Genomic DNA, 22,652 nt, shown 5'->3' with positions numbered 1-22,652 from the left:
GAGTTTGAGCAAGCTCTGGGAGTTGGTGATGGACAGGGAGGCCCGGCGTGTTGTAGTCCATGAAGTCACAAAGAGTCAGACGTGACTGAGTAACTGAACTGAACTAGATTTTTTCACCAGAATTCCAAATCTAGAGATAATTTTCTTAGGAAAATAATAATTTAAGACTAGTTAACTTTCCTTAATTAGTATGTAGATTGGATTAATATTATCAAATGTAAATTAATTCCTCTCAAATTCTTTATTTTAGGGCAAAGTTATGCAAAAGGGGACTTTTGCTGAGTTTTCAAAATCTGGGATAGATTTTGAAGATATTATTTTATGGGAGAAGATAGAGGAGGCTGAACCATCTCCAGGTCCAGGAACACTCACTCTGATCTCCAAGTCTTCAGTTCAGTCTCAACCGTCTTCCAGACCCTCTTTGAAAGATGCAGCTCCAGAGGACCAAGATGTGAGTTTCTCATCCTGCAACATGCCCTTGTCTGTCTGCTCTTGGTCGCCTCGTGGACCTTCAGTCTGCTTCTCTCATGACATCTTTGTTTATCCCAAAGTAGATCCTAAGATTCCAACTCTCCTTCCATGGATTTGGTAGAATTAGAAAAGCATGAAGGAAGCAAGCCTGCTTGGTGTTCTCCTTTGGGTGTAGGATGAAGAATCTTATGGAGCTCAGTAGTGGGTGCACTGCTATGAATTTCCAGCTGTTTGTGGCTCACAGTGATATGAGAACTCATCAGTTTACCATAGTTACATCCTACTCACTCTGGTGGCTCCCAACTTCCCTTATGCATCTAGAGGTTTAATGTGAAGACCCCCTTAGACTGAGTCTTTCTGTGACCACATTAAATCAGCTACTTTTCCTATATTTTGGAGTGTTCTGGCTGCAGGTGGTTGATGGTAATATTTTGCCCCTTTGTTAAATCATTTGTTGTAGGCCAGACACTTTAGAGTTAGTTCTTGTTTTCCTTTTTTACTACCCTTTGAGACCTAGAGCCACATCGTATTCACCTTGAATGTCCAGTGGTCAGCATAGAGTTGAGTACATCTTTGGCTCATGTGACTCTATAATGCATTCTAGGTCCTACAGACAGAAATGAAGAAAAGCACTAGCTCTCTCTTAAAAAACATACATAGGTACTTCTTGGTATCCAAGCCCACAATATCCAGACCTAGGAACCTGGATGATTCTGATAAATATTCAGATTAGTTCCTCACATTCTACACTCAGGAATCACTCCCTGAAATTCAGGGATTAAATAGATTTGGGTCATATGCTGTCCTGTGCTGTCCAGACTCACATTATTTCAACTTCCTGTGTGAACTTATTTTGCTGTATTTGTCTAGGATTTTGAGCACCAAGTATGTTTTATGTTTCTATTATTGGAAGTGATACAAGTCATTTAGAGGGATATGTTAGTGCCATATCACTTTGTGTATTATTTTGGAAGAAGCTTCTGCATTTGTACTTGAATCAGGTAGTTGTGCTTGTGCTGAGAGTCATGATTGACTTTAAGCAAAGCCACCCAACAAGTGAATAATTTCATGCAAATGATGTTCTTTTTCTAATAGACTTCTGAAAGTAGGATGGCTGAGTCCAAGGGTAAATGCATATATGGTTTGGCTAGACATTTGCACACCCTTTTCTGTAGGAAATGGACCATCCTGCACTCCTACAAGCATATGAGATGTATCTGTTTCCTCACAGCTTTGCAGTGGAGGGCATTGCAAACTTTTGAAATTTGAGGGTTCCTTACTTAAAATTTTGTTTTCACTGCCGTTCTCCCTCCCAGACTGAGACTATCCAGGTTACATTACCACTAGAGGGCCATTCGGTTGGAAGAGTTGGTTTTAAGGCCTATGAGAATTACTTCACAGCCAGTGCACATTGGATTATCATCATTTTCCTTATTTTAGTGAACATCGCAGCTCAGGTAAATAAAAACATTTATTTCGGTTTTGTGCCCTCTTCTTGGTATCTACATATTGTTTATACTGTATTTATTTAATTTATTATTACATTAATATTTAATTTATTAACACGTTTAATATATATATTAAGAGATTTATTTTAGAGAACTGGCTCATGAGGTTGTGCAGTCTAGCTGGTCAATGTGAAATAAGAAAAGCAGGCCTACAGGCTGGAACCTCAGGCAGGAGCTGACCCTGCTGTCTTGAAGCAAAATTTCTTCCTCCTCCAGGAAGCCTCAGGTTTTGTTCATCAGGCCTTTGACTGACTGGACAAGGCCACCACAGTGTTGAGGGTGATCTCCTCTACTTCATTTCTGAGGATGATGTGAATCATATCCACTGAATACCTTCATAGTGACATCTAGACGAGGGTTTGGTTGAACCACTAGAGACTGGCCTAGCCAAGCTGACACATAAACTTGATCATCACAGTTTCTATCAAATTTTTTTTTCTTTGAAAAGTCCTGACTTTTATACTGTTTTTATTATGCTTTGCAGTCCATTTTGGTTTGCACTGAATGAAATCTGTGAGGAAAATAAGTGAGGCTTACTTATTGAGGTGAGGTGGTATTTGTATATAACAGAGAGATTCTAGGAAGTAAAAGAATGTCTTGTAAAGATATTAAAATGTAGCATGCCCTCCTCTGACCTGTGGTCATCTGGGGTGTGGGGCTTGGCACAGACCTGAGCTGGAAGGACCATCTCCACGTTCTGGAGCCTTTCCATCTCCCAACCTAGTGAGCGGGGTGTGAGGCTCAGTGATGTCAGTGTGTGAGTGACTGTTGTTTCCTGCTGCAGGTTGCCTACGTCCTGCAGGATTGGTGGCTTGCATACTGGTGAGTGATTCCCGGTCTGACTCAAAGGGCTGTGAAGTCTACATGAAGCCTCACTTTCCCACAGCAGGGGGGATAGTTGGGGCTTGTTCAGCCTCTTCTTCTGACTCTCACATAGTTTCTCTGAAAAAGAAGTAAATTTCTGGCTGATGGAGTGAGACTATCCCCGTATTTGACCCCCAGAAGCTTCCTCACGTTCTTAGAGATGAAAGTTGTGATTCAAATGGACTTTTTATAAGGTAGACAGACACAGGGCCCAGTGAGCTGGGAACCATTTTCCACCGTAAAACACGTCTCCTAAATTGAGGTTAATTTTTCTGTTATTTACCTAAATTCTATCTAGAGTATAATATTTTTTCTTTGTCTTCCCTTTTCCCTAGGGCAAATGGACAGAGTACCCTATATGCCATGGCATATGGAAAAGGAAGGGTAATTGAGATACCTGATTCTGGCTGGTACTTAACAGTTCACTCAGGTAAATCATCTGGTCTGTTATACGAGAGTCTGAGGTGTTTACTAGGAGCCTGGGTGAACAACTAGAGCTCCCAGGAGCAATTCAATAATGTCTTAACAGATGAAGAGTCTGAGTTGCATTTACTCATTGAATTAATTAGAATGAGTATTTTTAAAATCTACTAGAAGAAAGTGGGTGCATGAAGACTCTTAATTTGCTCTGTACTGGATTTTGGTAGTTAAACCAGCATTGCGTTTTGAGAAAATCAGCCACTGGAAATATGTTCTATCGTCTATTCTAATAGGTTGCTTTAGCTAAAGCTTACATCATTACATGAATGGGCAAGGGGATTAGAAATGGATCCCCACCCTGTTGTTTGGATTGTTTCAATTCTTTCTGAATAAACCATGACTTTTATTGATCCTGAATGAAATCCTTTGGCAGCAAGTGTTCCACGTAAAAGTGTTATTCCCTTGCAGGTATGCAAAGTCCCCTTCACCACACTCATCTCTTGGGCTTCACTACTTAAGAAAGAAGTTAAGCAGGGAGAAATCCAGTGTCTAGAAATTAGAATTCCTTCTCTTTCTTTCCTTGAGATCACAATGTTATTGTGTCCTCAACTATGTGATTAATATCTGGCTTGCCAGGCCAATATTAACACAGCTCTCTGTGTTTTCACAGGAGTGCTTAGAATATATGTAGCGTTATATAATTTTTAAAGGAAATCCTCACCTCAAATATTATCTATTCCCACAGGAAACCCTCATACAAGCTTTCTACAAAGGTAGAGTGTGTTATCTTTGTTAGAACCCACTCATTGAAATTTGGTATTTATTATGTTGATCACTTGCTAAGAAATGTGAATCCATTAGTTGTTTACCTTCTGAATTGAGAAACTATGATAACATAAAGAAAGGAAGATGGACTTACATTATATATTCATATAGGATGGTGTGTTAGTCACTCAGTTGTGTCTGGCTTTATGACCCCAATGCCTGTGGCCTGCCAGACTCCTCTGTCCATAGAATTTTTCAGGCAAGAATACAGGAGTGGGTTGTGATTTCCTACTCCAGGGGATCTTCCTGGCCCAGGGATCAAACCAGGGTCTCAATGCACTGCAGGCAGATTCTTTACCATTTGAACCACCAGCGAAGCCCAGTAGGCTAAGGCAAATGCTTATTGATGGAATTCAGGAATTTGAACAGCTTTTAAAGCTGAAATAACAATGACACATCAGCTAAAGAGGAAAACAAAATATTTGATGGAATGTATATTACAGAAGTTTCTCCACTCTCTTTAGCATTGTGAATTCAAGGGATGTTAAGAGGGCTATTTTCATTTTTGTATGCATAGCAGTTACTCATTTATGTCATTAATAAAGTTAAATTTAGGTTATTGTGTTTATTTCCAAATGCTTTGTGTTTCTTTTTTAATTAATTAATTTAATTGGAGGCTAATTACTTTACAATATTGTAGTGGTTTTTGCGATATGTTGACATAAATCAGCCATGGGTATACATGTGTTCCCCATCCTGAACCCCCCTCCACCTCTCTCCTGATCCCATTTCTCAGGGTCATCCCAGTGCACGAGCACTGAACACCCTTTCTCATGCATTGAACCTGGACTGGAGATATGTTTCACATATGATAATATGCATGTTTCAATGCTATTCTCAAATCACCCCACCCTCACCTTCTCCCATAGACTCCAAAACACTGTTCTATTCATCTGTGTCTCTTTTGCTGTCTCGCATATAGGGTCATCATTACCATCTTTCTAAATTCCATATATATGTGTTATTATTCTGTATTTGCTTTTCTTTCCAACTCACTTCACTCTGTATAACAGGCTCCAGTTTCATCCACCTCACTATAACTGATTCAAATGCATTCTTTTTAATAGCTGAGTAATATTCCATTGTGTATATGTGCCACAGCTTTCTTATCCATTCATCTGCCAATGGACATCCAGTCTGCTTCCATGTCCTAGCTAATGCAAACATTGCTGCAATGAACATTGGGGTACATGTGTCTCTTTCAGTTCTGGTTTCTTCGGTGTGTATGCACAGCAGTGGGATTGTTGGGTCATATGCCAGTTCTATTTGAAGCTTTCTAAGGAATCTCCACACTATTCTCCATGGTGGCTGTACTAGTTTGCATTCCCACCAACAGTGTAAGAGGGTTCCTTTTCCTCCACACCCTCTCCAGCATTTATTGTTTGTAGACTTTTGGATAGCAGCCATTCTGACTGGCATGAGATAGTATCTCATTGTGGTTTTGATTTGCATTTCCCTGATAAAGAGTGATGTGGAGCATCTTTTCATGTGTTTGTTAGCCATCTGTATGTCCTCTTTGGAGAAATGTCTGTTTAGTTCTTTGGCCCATTTTTTGATTGGGTCATTTATTTTTCTGGAATTGAACTGTAGGAACTGTTTCTATATATTTGAGATTAATTCTTTGTCAGTTGCTTTATTTGCTATTATTTTCACCCATTCTGAAGGCTGTCTTTTCACCTTGCTTATAGTTTCCTTCATTGTGCAAAAGCTTTTAAGTTTATTTAGGTCCCATTTGTTTATTTTTGCTTTTATTTCCAGTACTCTGGGAGGTGGGTCATAGAGGATCCTGCTGTGATTTATGTCAGAGAGTGTTTTGCCTATGTTTTCCTCTAGGAGTTTTATAGTTTCTGGTCTTACATTTAGATCTTTAATCCATTTTGAGTTTATATTTGTGTGTGGTGTTATAAAGTATTCTAATTAATTCTTTTACAAGTGGTTGACCAGTTTTCCCGGTACCACTTGTTAAAGAGATTGTCTTTTCTCCATTGTATATTCTTGCCTCCTTTGTCAAAGATAAGGTGTCCATAGGTCCATGGATTCATCTCTGGGCTTTCTATTTTGTTCCATTGATTAATATTTCTGTCTTTGTGACAGTATCATACTGTCTTGATGACTATAGCTTTGTAGTATAGTCTGAAGTCAGGCAGGTTGATTCCTCCAGTCCCATTCTTCTTTGTCAAGATTGCTTTGGCTATTAGAGGTTTTTTTGTATTTCCATACAAATTTTAAAATTATTTGTTCTAGTTCTCTTAAAAATACCATTGGTAGCTTGATCGGGATTGCATTGAATCCATAGATTGCTTTGGGTAGTATACTCATTTTCACTATATTGATTCTTCCAGTCCATTAATATGGTATATTTCTCTATTTGTGTCATCTTTTATTTCTTTCATCAGTGTTTTATAATTTTCTATATATAGGGTTTTTGTTTCTTTAGGTAGATTTATACCTAAGTATTTTATTCTTTTCATTGCAACAGTGAATGGAATTGTTTCTTTAATTTCTCTTTCTGTTTTCTCATTGTTAGTGTATAGGAATACAAGGTGTATTAATTTTATATCCTTCAACTTTACTATATTCATTAATTAACTTTTGTAATTTTCTGGTGGTGTCTTTAGGGTTTTCTGTGTAGAGGAACATGTCATCTGCAAACAGTGAGAGTTTTACTTCTTCTTTTCCAATCTGGATTCCTTTTATTTCTTTCTCTTCTCTGACTGCTGTGGCCAAAACTTCCAAAACTGTGTTTAATAGTAGTGGTGAGAGTGGGAACCCCTGTCTTGTTTCTGACTTTAGGGGAAATGCTGTCAGGTTTTCACCATTGAAGATAATGTTTGCTGTGGGTTTATCATATATAGCTTTTATTATGTTGAGGTATGTTCCCTCTATGCTTGCCTTCTGGAGAGTTTTTGTCATAAATCGGTGTTGAATTTTGTCAAAGGCTTTCTCTACATCTATTGAGATAATCATATGGCTTTTATTTTTCAATTTGTTAATGTGGTGTATCACATTGATTGATTTGCGGATATTAAAGAATCCTTGTATCCCTGGGATAAAGCCCACCTGGTCATGATGTATGATTTTTTTAATATGTTGTTGAATTTTGTTTGCTAGAATTTTGTTAAGGATTTTTGCATCTATGTTTATCAGTGATATTGGCCTGTAGTTTTCTATTTTTTGTGGCATTTTTGTCTGGTTTTGGTATTAGGGTGATGGTGACCTCATAGAATGAATTTGGGAGTTTACCTTCCTCTGAAATTTTCTGGAAGAGTTTGAGTAGGATAGGTGTTAGCTCTTCTCTAAATTTTGGTAGAATTCAGCTGTGAAGCCATCTGGTCCTGGGCTTTTGTTTGCTGTAAGATTTCTGATTATATTTTCAATGTCTATGCTTGTGATGGGTCTGTTAACATTTTCTATTTCTTTCTGGTTGAGTTTTGGAAAGTTATACTTTTCTAAGAGTTTGTCCATTTCTTCCAAGTTGTCCATTTTTTGGGCATATAGTTGCTGATAGCAGTCTCTTATGATCCTTTTTATTTCTGTGTTGTCTGTTGTGATTTCTCCATTTTCATTTCAATTTAGTTGATTTTATTCCTCTCCCTTTGTTTCTTGATGAATCTGGCTAATGGTTTGTCTATTTTATTTATCTTCTCAAAGAACCAGCTTTTAGCTTTGTTGATTTTTGCCATAGTCTCCTTTGTTTCTTTTTCATTAATTTCTGCCCTAACTTTTATGATTCCTTTCCTTCTACTAAACCTAGTTTCTTTATTTCTTCCTTTTCTAGTTGCTTTAGTTGTAGAGTTAGGTTATCTATTTGATTTTTCTCTTGTTTCTTGAGATAAGCTTGTATTGCTATGAACCTTCCCTTTAGCACTGATTTTACTGAGTCCCAAAGGTTTTGGGTTGTCGTGCTTTCATTGTCATTTGTTTCTATGCATAGTTTGATTTCTTTTGTGATTTTTTCTGATTTATTGGTGATTCAGAGTGTGTTGTTTAGCCTCCTTGTGTTTGTATTTTTAATAGTCTTTTTTTCCCCTTGTAGTTGATATCTAATCTTACTGCAGATATCTAATCTTGTGATCAGAAAAGATACTTAGAATTTCTTTTTTTTTTTAATTTACCAAGGCTAGAGTTATGGCCCAGGATGTGGTCTATCCTAGAGTAGGGTCCGTGTGCACTTGAGAAAAAGGTGAAAGTCATTGTTTTGGGGTGAAATGTCTGATAGATATCAATTAAGTCTAACTGATCCATTATATCATTTAAAGTTTGTGATTCCTTGCTAATTTTGTTTAGTTGATCTATCCATAGGTGTATTAAAGTGAGTGGTGTAGTAAAGTCTCCCACTATTATTGTGTTGCTATTAATTTCCCCTTTCATACTTGTTAGGATTTGCAACACATATTGTGTTGCTCCTATGTTGGGTGCATATATATTTATAATTGTTATATCTTCCTCTTGGATTGATCCTTTAATCATTATGTAGTGTCCTTCTTTGTCTATTTTCACAGTCTTTATTTCAAAGTCTATTTTATCTGATGTGAATATTGCTACTCCTGCTTTCTTGTGGTCTCCATTTGCATGAAATGTATTTTTCCAGCCCTTAATTTTCAGTCTGTATGTGTCCCTTGTTTTGAGGTGGGTCTCTTGTAGACAGCATATGTAGGGGTCTTGCTTTTGTATCCATTTAGCCAGTCTTTATCTTTTGACTGGGGCATTCAACCCATTTACATTTAAGGTAATTATTGATAAGCATGATCCCATTGCCATTTACTTTGTTGTTTGGGGTTCGAATTTATACACCTTTTCTGTGTTTCCTGTCTAGAGAAGATCCTTTAGCATTTGTTGAAGAGATGGTTTGGTGGTGCTGAATTCTCTCAGCTTTTGCTTGTCTGTAAAGCTTTTGATTTCTCCTTCATATATGAATGAGATCCTTGATGGGTATAGTAATCTGGGTTGTAGGTTTTTCTCTTTCATTACTTTAAGTATGTCCTGCCATTCCCTTCTGTCCTAAAGAGTTTCTATTGAAAGATCAGCTGTTATCCTTATGGGAATCCCCTTGTGTGTTATTTGTTGTTTTCCCCTTGCTGCCTTTAATTGTTCTTTTTGTTAGATATTGGTTAATTTGGTTAATATGTGTCTGGGGTATTTCACCTTAGGTTTACCCTGTTTGGGACTCTCTGGGTTTCTTGGGCTTTGGTGGCCATTTCCTTCTCCATTTTAGGGAAGTTTTCAACTATTATCTCCTCAAGTAGTTTCCCATGGCCTTTCTTTTTGTCTTCTTCTGGACTACAATGATTTGAATGTTGGGGCATGTGACATTGCCCCAGGGGTCTCTGAGGTTGTCCTCATTTCTTTTAATTCTTTTTTCTTATTTCCTCTCTGCTTCATTTATTTCCACCATTCTATCTTCCACCTCACTTATCCTATCTTCCGCCTCACTTATCCTATCTTCTGCCTCAGTTATTCTACTGTTGGCTCCATCCAGAGTGCTTTTGATCTCAGTTATTGCATTATTCATTATTGATTGACTCTTTTTTACTTCTTCTAGGTCCTTGTTATACATTTGCTCATCTTCTCAATCCTTGTCTCTAGACTATATATCTGTAACTCTATTTTGTTCACAAGATTTTGGATCATTTTTCCTATCATTATTCTGAATTCATTTTCAGGTAGACTCCCTATCTCCTCCTCTTTTGTTTGATTTGTTGGGCATTTATCATGTTCCTTTACCTGCTGAATATTTCTCTGCCTTTTCATTTTGTTGAGATGGCTGTGTTTGGGGTGGCCTTTCTGTATGCTGGAACTTTGTGGTTCCTCTTTATTGTGGAGGTTCCTCCCTGTGGGTGTGGTTGGACGAGTGGCTTGTCAAGGTTTCCTGGTTAGGGAAGCTTGCGTCAGTGTTCTGGTGGGTGGGGCTGGATCTCTTCTCTCTGGAGTGCAATGAAGTGTCCAGTAGTGAGTTTTGAGGTCTCTATGGGTTTGGTGTGACTTTGGGCAGCCTGTATTTTAATGCTCAGTGCTATGTTCCTGTGTTGTTGGAGAATTAGCTTGGTATGTCTTGCTCTGGAACTTGTTGGTTCTTGGGTGGAGCTTGGTTTCATTGTAGTTATGAAGGCTTTTGGATGACCTCTTGTTCATTAATGTTCCCTGGAGTCAGGAGTTTTCTGGTGTTCTCAGGTTTTGGATTTAAGCCTCCTGTCTCTGGCTTTCAGTCTTATTCTACAGTAGCCTGAAGACTTCTCCATCCATACAGCACCAATGCTAAAACATGTAGGTTAAAAGAGAAAAGATTCTCCACAGTGAGGGACACCCAGAGAGGTTCACAAAGTTACATGGAGAAGAGACGAGGGAGGAAGGAGATAGAGGTGACCAGGAGGAGAAAAGGATGAATCAAAAGGGGAGAGAGAAATCTAGCCAGTAATCAAATTCCTATGTGCTGTCCACAGCCTGGAATATCCAGAGAGTTTCACAGAGTTACATAGAGAAGAGAAGAGGGAGGAAGGAGATAGAGGTGACCAAGAAGAGAACATGGGGTGTCAAAAGGCAAGAGGCAGATCTAGCCAGTGATCATTTCCCTAAGTGTTCTCCACAGCTCAGAATACCCAAAGAGATTCACAGAGTTGGGTAGAGAAGAGGTTGGAGGGAGGAGATGGAGGTGACCTGGGGGAGAACAAGGAGAGTCAAAAGAGGGAGAGGACAATCAAGCCAGTAATCACACTCCTAAGTAAAAATGGGTATTGAAGATTGGATTCTTAAAGGTACAAAATTGATAACAAATACCCAAAAGCAAAGATTGAAAATCAAGAGTAGAGGTTAAACTCTCAAAAATACAATATTAAAAAAAACACAAAATCACAAAAATTATAGAAAGCATATATGAAATTTGCTTTAAAAATAGGTTCTTTTTTTGCAAGATAATAGTAGGTTATAAAAATGAAAATTAATGGATTAATAAAGTAAAATTATAAAAGTAAATAGTAATAAAATATTACTATTTACTTTTTTACTATATTTACTATATTTACTACAAAGTAAATAGTAATAAAGTAAAAAAGTAATAAAGTAAAATTTAAAAAATGATAATAGTAAAATATATCTAGGAATTTCTGGAGCTATTGCAGGCAGTGATGGGTCAGTTCAGTTTCAGATAATTCCTTGTTCCAGCTTATACTTCTTCTCAAGGTCTATAGGCCCCTTCCAATGTAGTCAGTGCTAACTACAGGGTTTTAATCCGTTGCACCTGTCACTTCCAAAGCGGTTCCCTCTGTTTATTTTGGCGGCTTTTGTTTGCGAGTCTCTTCAGTGTTTAATTTCCGCCCTGACACAAGGGGGCAAAGGTGGTCACTTATTTAGTGTGCTTAGTCACTTGTTCAGTTGTGCTGTGGGGAGGGAGGAACACTGCAAACAAATATCACTGGCATTTGTGGGGAGTGCTCGCATTGTCTGGACCACACTGGGTTTGCTCCCACTCACGGCGCCTGTGTTATCCCTGTCTACACTGCTCAGGCTCCAGGTTGCTCTGCAGGGGAACTGTCTAAAGCGGGCCCTGGGTTGCATGCACTTCCCAGGTCTAAGCTGCTCAGGTTCAGGTTCTCAGGTACTCCACAAAGGTACATACTTGGTTGGGCCTGTGTTTTGTGCCCTTCCCAGGTCCAAGCAGCTCAGGTGACGAGGTGCTTGGTGAGCACACTCCCCAGGTGTGCAGTGCGTCATATCGCCTCCCAGGTCCCAGCCGCTTGGTTTCCTGGGAGCATAGTGGGAGCACCGTCCCACGTGTGCTGTGTGTCTCCTCTGGGGAGCTGATCTCTAGCTGTGACCCTCCTGTTGGATGTCAACCGTCCAGGATCCCAGGAACATTTGGTTAGCAACTGGGAGCCTGCTCGCAATTTGGTGGAGGATGCCACCTTTGGGGCCCAGATTGCCCCTTTCCAGCTCTGGATGTCACCTGCCTGCCTCTCTGCCTCTGGTGGGGGATGGGCCGGTCCGCAGCCGGCTAGCTCTCCTCAGGTATTCACTCAGTCCTTTGTTCTGTGAGTGGGCCTGGCAGTGCCTTGGGTTAGAGCTTTTCACGGGAAAGTTCTCTCTCTCTCTTTCTTTTTTTCTCTCTGGCTATCCCACAGTTTGGGTTGCTGTCTCATGTTAGCTCCCTCAGATTGTCCTCAGGGCATTCAGGCCTGGTCCTTACCTGAAGCAATGCAGCCAGCGCCTCCCTGTTCAGTCCCCGCTTGCTGGTGGCAGATGAGAGCATCTGGGCTGCTTCTCTGCTGGGAGTTGTGGTTAGGCACATAATCTGTGGGTTTTATTTATTTATTTATTTTCATCCCAGTTATGTTGCCCTCTGAGATTCCAAAACTCCCCACCTACCCGCTGGTGAGAGGGTTTCCTGGTGTTTGGAAACTTCTCCTCTTTCACAACTCCCTACCCAGGATGGGTCTCTGTTCCCAACCTCTTTGTCTCTCTTTTTGTCTTTTATATTGTGTCCTACCTCCTTTAGAAGACAATGGGCTGCCTTTCTGGGTGGCTGGTGTCCTCCGCCAGCATTCAGAAGTTGTTTTGTGGAATTTGCTCAGCATTCAAATGATCTTTTGATAAATTTTTGGGGGAGAAAGTGGTCTCCTTGTCCTATTCCTCTGCCATCTTAGGACCACCCCCATGCTTTGTGTTTCTATAAAACACTTAGTGAGAGATTACTTGCTCATTTTGATTATTATCTCATGGTAAAATGTAGTACATGTTTTCTTGCAATTCAATTATTAAGAGATTGTCTGCTTGCAACTTAATATGGTCTTTTTATACTCTTTAAAGCTGCTTGGGCATGGAAATAGTTTCTTTACATGGAAGTAAATTTCCATATACATTTACCATTTATAAGGAAATGGTAAGTCATCTCTCTTATTCCCTTTTAATTCATGGTGGTATCAAAACATTTCTCAATTTTAGATTATGGGACATGTTATAAATAATGAGATTTGAAATATGGCAAAAGGAAGATACTACTTTTTATCATTTTCTTTCTTCTGAGTTTTAATTAGTACTTGTAATTGGATTAGGAAAATCTGAGTTTGTATTTTACACCTGATTTTTTTTCTCATGTTGTTTCTATTTAATAAGAGAACCATACTTATTTTAATATTTTTATGTGTAAATATACCTAGTGAATGTATTAGACTCTCATAGAATCCATTATATATTTATTCTATAGTCTATAGCTGAATTTATATAAATTTATGAATTTATATAAATTATATATACTTTATTCTATAAATTATATTTATAGAATAAAACACATAACATTTTTGTAAGCTGTCTGCCATGCTTTCACATAATTGAAGGAAAGGCAGAGATCTTTTGCTGAGTGATGTTACTTTATTTCAGTTCTAACTGTAGGTATCATCCTTTTTGGCATCACAAGATCTTTGTTGATATTCTACGTCCTTGTTAATTCTTCACAAACTTTGCACAACAAAATGTTGGAGTCCATTTTCAGAGCACCAATGTTGTTCTTCGATAGAAATCCAATAGGTAAGTCAGACACCAAGTTTCTCAGTAAGTATGTATTATTAATGCATTTAGTTCCTGATTACATTTGATATTTGAAAGTGGATGAGATACTTAGAAGATAATCACTGTGCATATTGATCTATTTTCTACAAAAAACTTTACTGATCTGAATATAGGGGCATATAAGTTTTTTTTTTTTCCAATTTTAGTGTGTGTGTAAAGATAAATGTTCACTTTGCAGAATGACTTAGAAACCCATTTGTTATGTGGCATATAAAATATCCTATGTTAGATGCAAAGATGTTTTAATGTTGTTGACCAGTTTCTAAAAGCTGGCTGTGTCATATAGTGTTAAGTTAGGCCGTTGTCTAGATAGAACCTTCTTACAATGAATCTGCAAGACACAGGCTGTGTGTTTCTTTCTTTTCCCATCCATTTCTGGAATCACAGAACTCTGACATATGCCCATGCATTGAGGTTTACATAAAAATAGTAATAAAAATTCATTAAAATTCCAAATTGGTAAAATGTAAGCATCTTTTTCAAAGAAACTATAGTTTTACAGTGGACACTTGGTGACATGTAAGACCCTTTGTAGTACATAGCACATGTATCTTCAGTAGTAAATTTCTCAATATGAGTGTCCCTGGAGGTTTCTCAGTGGTTTTTTTCTTCCATCTTGAGGCCTTTGACTTGTTTTGCTTCTGAAGGTAGCCTCCTGACCTGGGTTTCTATGAAGCATTAGTTCATCAGTGTACATGCCCCTCTGTTCAGTTAGTTGGACTTGTGCTGAGGCCCAGGGCAGCTTTGTTTTTGTAGGCAATGATTGACAGGACTTGTTGAGGCAGGTATGTGGACTGGAGGGAGGACAGGAGTAGCCTTGGCCTGGCCATCAACTCGCCATGTGACCAAGGCCAGAGCAGATGGATCCTATTGGGCAGGCAAATCACAAGGCAGGATGTGGTCTGTCTTGGTTTAAAAGTGTGACTCTGCCTGAAGTCAGCTGCCTGAGTTCAGTCCTGGTGCTAGTTACAAATGGTAATAGTAGGTTATAGCTATATTAATATAATTCTTATGTGCTGGTTACTTAATTTCTTTGTGTCTGTTTTCTTATCTCTAAATGGGGATTCTATTAATACAGTTTTTGACTGTGTTAGAAATAAGCTTATTAATATACTCACAACACTTAGCTCATTGTCAGTGACTAGTGAACCTTACTGATAATGAGGAAATGCTATCTGGGAACTTCCTTTCTTGTGAAATGGGAATAATTTCACACGCCCTTCCTGTTTCATAGGACTCTTGTGAGGATTAATGCTAATTATTCAGGGAAGCATCTTGTGTAGATGTATTCAAACATATTTTTTGGTCCAGGCAGTGAGCCAAGCACAGAATGGTTAACTACAAAGGCCCATACAGATCTCATTTTATTATGAAGCTATAGTGAGGAAGTATTTGGAGAAGTCCATACTATTATAGCTGTGAAGTTGCTCCACTTTGTCAGCTAACATAAAAACTATGGTCATCAAGTTGGGAGCCTTAAGTGGGACTGGATTTCTGTTATTTCAGCCTCTGGGTGCTCATGACCACAGTTAACCAGGTTCTTCATGTTCAAGACCTGTAGGCTTCTCCAGATGCTGATTTATTTATTATTCAAGAATTTGGGATCAAGTTTAAATCTTCAAAGTCTCTAATCTTAGAGCAGTCAGCACACTGGTGCTTGTCTTCCTCCCCTTCCTCTATCTCTTAGCAGAATCTCATTCTTTCAGGAAAATAGAAGCCCAAATAAGTATTATACTGCAAAGATTATAGGCCTGCTTTGCCCAAAAGGCTTCAGGGCCATCAATTACTTACTCCTTCAGTGATATATTCAGTTGAACTCTTTCCTATAGTTTATTGTCAAAGTAAAATGTACAATAGATTATTTATGGTGGACTTTATTGCTGGTTTGTGATCACATGAAGAGAAAACCACATGTATTGATACTTTGGAAGCTCTGGTTCCTAGAACCAGGCTATCCAAACTTCCAAATTCTGTGTCTGTCAATCAAGGAAATGAAACCGTCAGACATGTAATACATTTCCCTGGGGTTTAGCTGAGCATTGAAGGCAAATCGTGGTGCTTATGTGGGTTAAATATGTGGTGCCTACTAGTTTTGCCTTACAAACTAAAGGCCATTAAGAAATAATGAGGAATTCAGCCATTTTTAAACATACATAGACATTTAAAAACTATTATTGGACAGGGAGTTGGGATGTAGGTGGAGATGTTAGATGTTCTGGTTCTGCTGGGACAGAGCTTTGGAAGAACTGTGCCAGCCACTTCTCTTGGCCTCAGGTTCTAACAGGTAAGAATCAGGGGCCTTTTCACTCATCAAGCATTTACTGATCATCTACTGGTTGTAAGTTGTGGTCCCCAGCATTGAGACAAACAGTCCCTGTCTTTCTTCTTATTCTTTTTTTTTTTTTTTTTGTAGTTTTCCAAGTTTATTTCAGTTTATAACATAAGGTATTTCAAATAAATCCTTAATTATACTGCATGCAAAAAAAGTGCCCCCAGTTAAAGTCATCATGTGCAAAGGTTATTGTGATGTGGCCTATTGTTAAATAGATAGTTAGAAAGATATTTTTTTCCCCAAATAAAGATAATGTGTCTAAATTAGAGGGAGAAAGAGAGATTCCATTATTAAACTTGGAAACAAGGAAGTAGTGATATCAACTTGCTGGGCTGAAAAATAATTTGCAAAAGACCATCCAAGAGCATCTGAGAGCAAGTGATTGGGAAAAATCATGTAAGGTAATTTCCCAACACCTGACACCCACACAAGAGGGATGTCATTGTTAATACTGTGGTATTAGATTGTTGGACCTCTTTCTTTTAAAGTGTTTATTTTTAACTTTTTTCTTTATATATATATATATATATATAAACATTGTTGACTTACAGTGTTTCAGGTGCCCAGCAAGGTGATTCAGTTATACATATACATTATTTTTGAAATTATTTTCCATTAAAGGTTATTGTAAGATATCAACTATAGTTCTCTGTGCTATACAGTAAACCTCTGTTACTTGTTGCATGTCTATTTTGTTTTTAAATTAGACATCTAGCATTCTATTCATACTAAGTCAAACAAGTGGAATCAAAATGTCATAAATTTTTTAGTTAGGCAAGAATTGTTCAGTTTTCTAAAATACATATATTATGCATATTACTTATATATATGTATACACAAATTTTTCTACTATGCTTGATAAGGGGTTGAGAAAATACATCAATAAAAAAAGATGGAGACTTTGGAAAACAAATAAATGAAATGGGAATACTGAATATGAAATAGAAAGAGTGAAACAAGTTAGGTAAAATTAAAAGATCCCCATATAGTCTAATTATTTTTAAACATGGCTGCTTATTAGAAACATCTGGAGTTCTGGAGAAAAAAAAAAAGCAATACCTTGGTATTTATATTTTTCAAAAAATTCCAAGATAATTTTGATATGCATCTGGATTTTAAACAGTGATTACAGGGTTTTGTATTAAATAGCAGTTTTTAATGATGATGCAGATTTTTATTATTTTTCTGTTGACCAATCATGATACAATGGTATTATGTGAATAACGGTTACATAATCACAATAGTAAAAGATGTTCATAAAATAAATCAATAGCCAGACCAAAAAAAAAAAAAAAATTAAAATTGCAAGTCATAAAGGGAACATGATTAACTTAATAATATACAATAATCACATACAATTTGGGAGGATCAAGCAGAGTAACATGGTAAGTGGAAATGCATCCATGCAACATGTTCTCATCTGCTCAGCCAGTCTCTGTCTTTTTTGGTGCATTTAATCCATTTATATTTAATGTAGTTATCAATATATGTGATCCTATTACCATTTTCTTAATTGTTTTGGGTTTATTTTGTGTAAGTCTTTTCTTTCTCTTGAATTTCCTGCCTACAGAAGTTCCTTTAGCATTTATTATGAAGTTGGTTTGGTGGCGCTGAATTCTCTGAACTTTTGCTTGTCTGGATAGCTTTTGATTTCTCCAACAAATCTTAAGCAAGAGTCTTGCTGGGTAGAGTATTCTTGGTTTTACTTTCTTTGCTTTCATTATTTTAAATATATCAGGCTGTTTCCTTGTAGATTTTCTGTTGAGAAATCTGCTGATAGAATAATGGGAGTTCAGATCAGCTCAGTTCAGTTGCTCAGTCATGTCCGACCCTTAACGACCCCATGGACTGCAGAACATCAGGACTCCCTGTCCATCGCCAACTCCCAGAGCTTGCCAAAACATGTCTACTGAGTCAGTGATGCCATCCCACCATCTCATCCTCTGTCGTCCCCTTCTCCTCCACCTTCAATCTTTTTCTGCATTAGGGTCTTTTCAAATGAGTCAGCTCTTTGCATCAGGTGGCCAAAATATTGTAGTTTCAGCTTCAACATCAGATCTTCCAATGAACACTCAAGACTGATCTCCTTTAAGATGGACTGGTTGGATCTCCTTGCAGTCCAAAGGACTCTCAAGAGTCTTCGCCAACACCACAATTCAAAAGCATCAATACTTTCGTGCTTAGCTTTCTTTATAGTCCAATTCTCACGTCCATATATGACTAGTGAAAAAAAATAATAGCTTTGACTAGACACACCTTTGTAGGCAAAGTAATATCTCTGCTTTTTAATATGCTGTCTAGGTTGGTCATAGGTTTTCTTCCAAAGAGTAAGCGTCTTTTAATTTCATGGCTGTGGTCACCAACTGCAGTGATTTTGGAGCCCAAAAAGATAAAGTCTGCCACTGTTTCCACTGTTTCTCCATCTATTTGCCATAAAGTGATGGGACCGGATGCCATGATCTTAGTTTTCTGAATGCTGAGCTTTAAGCCAACTTTTTCACTCTCCTCTTTCACTTTCATCAAGAGGCTCTTTAGTTCCTCTTCACTTTCTGCCATAAGGGTGGTGTCATCTGCATATCTGAGATCATTGATATTTCTCCCAGCAATCTTGATTCCAGCCTGTGCTTCATCCAGCCCAGTGTTTCTCATGAAGTACTCTGCATATAAATTAAATAATCAGGGTGATAATATACAGCCTTGATGTACTCCTTTTCCTATTTGGAACCAGTCTGTTGTTCCATGTCCAGTTCTAACTGTTGCTTCTGACCTGCATATAAGTTTCTCAAGAGGTAGGTCAGGTGGTCTGGTATTCCCATCTCTTTCAGAATTTTCCACAGTTTATTGTGATCCACACAGTCAAAGGCTTTGGCGTAGTCAATAAAGCAGAAATAGATGTTTTTTCTGGAACTCTCTTGCTTTTTTGATGATCCAGCAAATGTTGGCAATTTGATATCTGGTTCCTCTGTCTTTTCTAAAACCAACTTGAACATCTGGAAGTTCACAGTTTACGTATTGTTTAAGCCTGGCTTGGAGAATTTTGAGCATTATTTTACTAGCATGTGAGATGAATGCAGTTGTGCAATAGTCTGAGCATTCTTTAACATTGCCTTTCTTTGGGATTGGAATGAAAATTGACCTTTTCCAGTCCTGTGGCCACTGCTGAGCTTTCCAAATTTGCTTTCAAAATTTCCATATTGAGTGCAGCGCTTTCATAGCATCATCTTTTAGGATTTGAAATAGCTCAACTGGAATTCCATCACTTCCACTAGCTTTATTCATATGCTTCCTAAAGCCCACTTGACTTCGCATCCCAGGATGTCTGGCTCTAGGTGAATGATCACACTATTGTGATTATCTGGGTCATGAAGATCTTTTTTTTATACAGTTCTTTTGTGTATTCTTGCCACATCTTCTTAATATATTCTGATGGGAGTTCACTTCCATGTAATTTGTCATTTTTGCCTTATTGCTTTTAATATTTTATTTTTGTCTTTAGTTTTTGTCAGTTTGTTTACTCTGTGTCTCAGCGTGTTCCTCCTTGGGTTTATCCCGCCTGAGACTCTGTGTGCTTCCCAGATTTGGTGGACTATTTCGTTTTCTATGTTAGAGGAGTTTTCAGCTATTATCTCTTCAAATATTTTTTTCAGGTTCGTTCTCTCTCTCTTCTCATTCTGGGACCTCTATAATGCGAATGTTGGTGTGTTTAATGTTGTCTCAGAGGTCTCTTATGCTGTCTTCATTTCTTTTCATTCTTTTTCTATATTCTGTTCTATGGCAGTGATTTCCACCATTCTGTCCTCTAGGTCATTTATCTGTTCTTCTACCTCAGTTATTCTGCTATTGATTCCTTCTAGTATATTATCCATCTCTGCTTGTTTTTTTCTTTAGTTTTTCTAGGTCTTTGGTAAACATTTCTTGCATCTTTTCAATATTTGCCTCCACTCTTTTCCTTAGATCCTGAATCATCTTCCATATCATTATGCTGAATTCTTTTTCTGCAAGATTGCCTATCTCCACTTCATTTAGTTGTTTTTCTGGGGTTTAATCTTGTCCCTTTATCTGGGACATAACTTTCTGCTTTTTCATCCTGATTGACTTTCTATAATGTGGTTTTTGTTTTAGCCACTGTGGAACTGTAATTCTTTTTGCTTCTTCTGTCTACCCTCTGATGGATGAAGCTAAGAGACTTGTGTAAGCTTTCTGATGGGAGGGATTGGTGGTGGGAAAACCTAGGTCTTGCTCTGGTGGGCAGGACCTTGCTCAGTAAAGCTTTAATCCAGTTATCTGCTGATGGGTGGGGTTGTGCACCCTCCCTGTTAGTTGTTTGGTCTGAGGCGACCCAACCCTTGGTAGGGTTAATGGCCACTTCCAAGAGGGCTTATGCCAAGGGAGACCTTCCCAGGCTGCTGCTGCCAGTGCCTCCGTCCTTGTGTTGAGCTCCTGCTGATTCATGCCTCCTCAGGAAACCATCCAACAGTAGCAGGTAGTTTTGGTTCAGTCTCCTGTGGGATCACTGCTCTTTTCCTCTGAGTCTTGGTGTGCACAAAGGTTAGCTTGTGTCCTCCAGGACTGGAGTCTCTGGTTCTCTTAGTCCTGTGGATATAATAAAGTCCTGCTGGTCTTCAAGGTCAGATTTCCTGGGAATTACCAGTCCCTTTGTTGAATTCCCAGGCAGGGAAGCCTGATGTGGGGTTCAGAACCTTCACACAGTGGGAAAACTTCTTTGGTATTATTGTTTTCCGATTTGTAGGTCACCCACCCAACTGGTATGGGATTTGATTTTATTGTGATTGCACCCCTCCTACCATCTTGGTGCAGCTTCTTTTTTGTCTTTGAATGTGGGGTATCTTTTTTTGGTGGGTTCCAGCATCCTCTTGTCAGTGAGAGTTCAACAGCTAGTGGTAATTTTGGTGCTCTTGCAGGAGATGAGTGCACACCCTTCTATTCTGCCATCTTGACTGAAATTCTGTCAGTCCCTGTCTTTCAAGGCATTTACACATGTAAATAATTGCTGGTAGTGGATTGTTTGTTTAAATCAAATGGTATCAATATTCTGTGATCCCATATAGAAAAGATACAGATTCACATTTTAATACAGCTGTCAATTGGAGATCTCAGTTCATAGATACGCACCACATACACACTGACAAGCATAACCCTATGCTGCAGATCTTTTTCATAGTATGTTATGTAAAGGTTGCCCTCGGTTTCAGAAAATTTTACAACAACTGTTCTCTTGGAACTTTAAGATGAATTGTTTTCAAAATGAAATGACATCTGTGGGAGTGAAAGGAATTTAGGAAATAAAGTAAATGATCTTTATTTAAGATCATCATCTCTAAGCTTACAGAAAATTCATCTCAATTTCTAAACAGACTCTTAGTGATACTGAAATGTTCTCCTGACCCATCGGAAACTGTCTAGATGCTAGAACTCATCTCTGAAAATGTATTAGGAAAAGAAGAGGGAAGCTAGCACTTCTAATGTTGCTTTTTACAAATATCTACACACACTTCTCTTCAGGCTTTGTAGAAGTGTGTTACAAATGTTTGACAGTAGGTGAAATGTAAGCAATGATGTTTTCTCCATAAGTACTGAAATCAATTATGATCTGTTGAGTGTTCTTTTCATTCTTGGTAACCAGGATTAATCTGTTAGAAATTTCCCTCTTATTTAGGCAAAACTCTAGTATCTAGAATAAAGATTATAAGTAAACTTTGAGTGGAAGTTTACTAAAATAATGTAGTTATGTGGAAAGCTATCATGAAATCAAGTTCTCTGTTCTGGAAATATTTTCCTTTCATTTCTTTTTTGCATTTGCATTTTCATATATTGTATCATATGGGGAACTAGCTCAACCACTTGAATACCTGGAAAGTCTATTTTAGACATGTTACATGTATAGGAATCTTTATCCAGGCATTATTCCAAATACAGTCATGCTCCTCACGATGGGAAAGTCTTGCATCTGGGTCTACTGTTGGGAGAAAGTAGTGCTACAGAGTGGCATATTGTTACTATATCAGTAGAAGGAGAAGAGGGCAACAGAGGATGAGACAGTTGGATGGCAACACCAATTCAATGGACATGAACTTGGGAAAACCCTGAGAGATGGTAAGGGACAGGGAAGGCTGGCATGCTGCAGTCCTTGGGGTCATGAAGAGTCAGATATGACTTGGCAACAGAATAACCAGAGTGTCTGCCCTGGGTGATTTTCAGTTGAAGTCCCTAATTTTGGGCTAAGTCAATAATTAGTGATTTCTCTTTGAACTTCAAGTGGATGTTTCTAGAAGTGTTCTTTTGGTTCAGTGACTGATATTATCTTCACTCTGATTGAGACATGTAATGAAAATGTGTATTTTTTGAGCATGTGGTAAGGAAAACAAGGTATCCATTTCTTTCTTTTCTATACAAAGATGTTTGAACAGATACCAGAGTACATCTGGATTTGCCTTATATGTATTTTCTCACAATAAAAAACCCCATAGATTTAGCTTTGAGAAGTTCTCAGGATGACGGATTAATCTTTTTATTACCTTTAAATATTTAGAAAGAAATTAAGGAGAAAGAGATATAGAGAACAGACCTATGGACATGGCGGGGAGGGGAGAAGGGAGAAGGGAAAAGAGGAGATGTATGGAGAGAATAACATGGAAATTTACAATACCATATGT

The 22,652-nt window shown here is 38.1% G+C and overlaps 1 protein-coding gene across 1 annotated transcript in view; it reads left to right on the top strand.

Moving 5' to 3' along the window:
- Window positions 1-22,652, top strand: part of LOC523126 (ATP-binding cassette sub-family C member 4) — a 205,713-nt gene that overhangs the window by 76,919 nt on the left and 106,142 nt on the right. Inside the window, 5 exon segments of the mRNA XM_010810937.4 lie at window positions 251-451; window positions 1,788-1,928; window positions 2,764-2,801; window positions 3,179-3,273; window positions 13,458-13,604. Of these exon segments, the coding sequence (XP_010809239.3) occupies window positions 251-451; window positions 1,788-1,928; window positions 2,764-2,801; window positions 3,179-3,273; window positions 13,458-13,604 (622 nt within the window).

This window comes from Bos taurus, unplaced genomic scaffold (genome assembly GCF_002263795.3).
Source record: "Bos taurus isolate L1 Dominette 01449 registration number 42190680 breed Hereford unplaced genomic scaffold, ARS-UCD2.0 Leftover_ScbfJmS_1899, whole genome shotgun sequence".
NCBI lineage: Eukaryota > Metazoa > Chordata > Mammalia > Artiodactyla > Bovidae > Bos > Bos taurus.
Note: the sequence above shows the minus strand (reverse complement) of the source record. Positions and strands in the feature narration are given on the sequence as shown.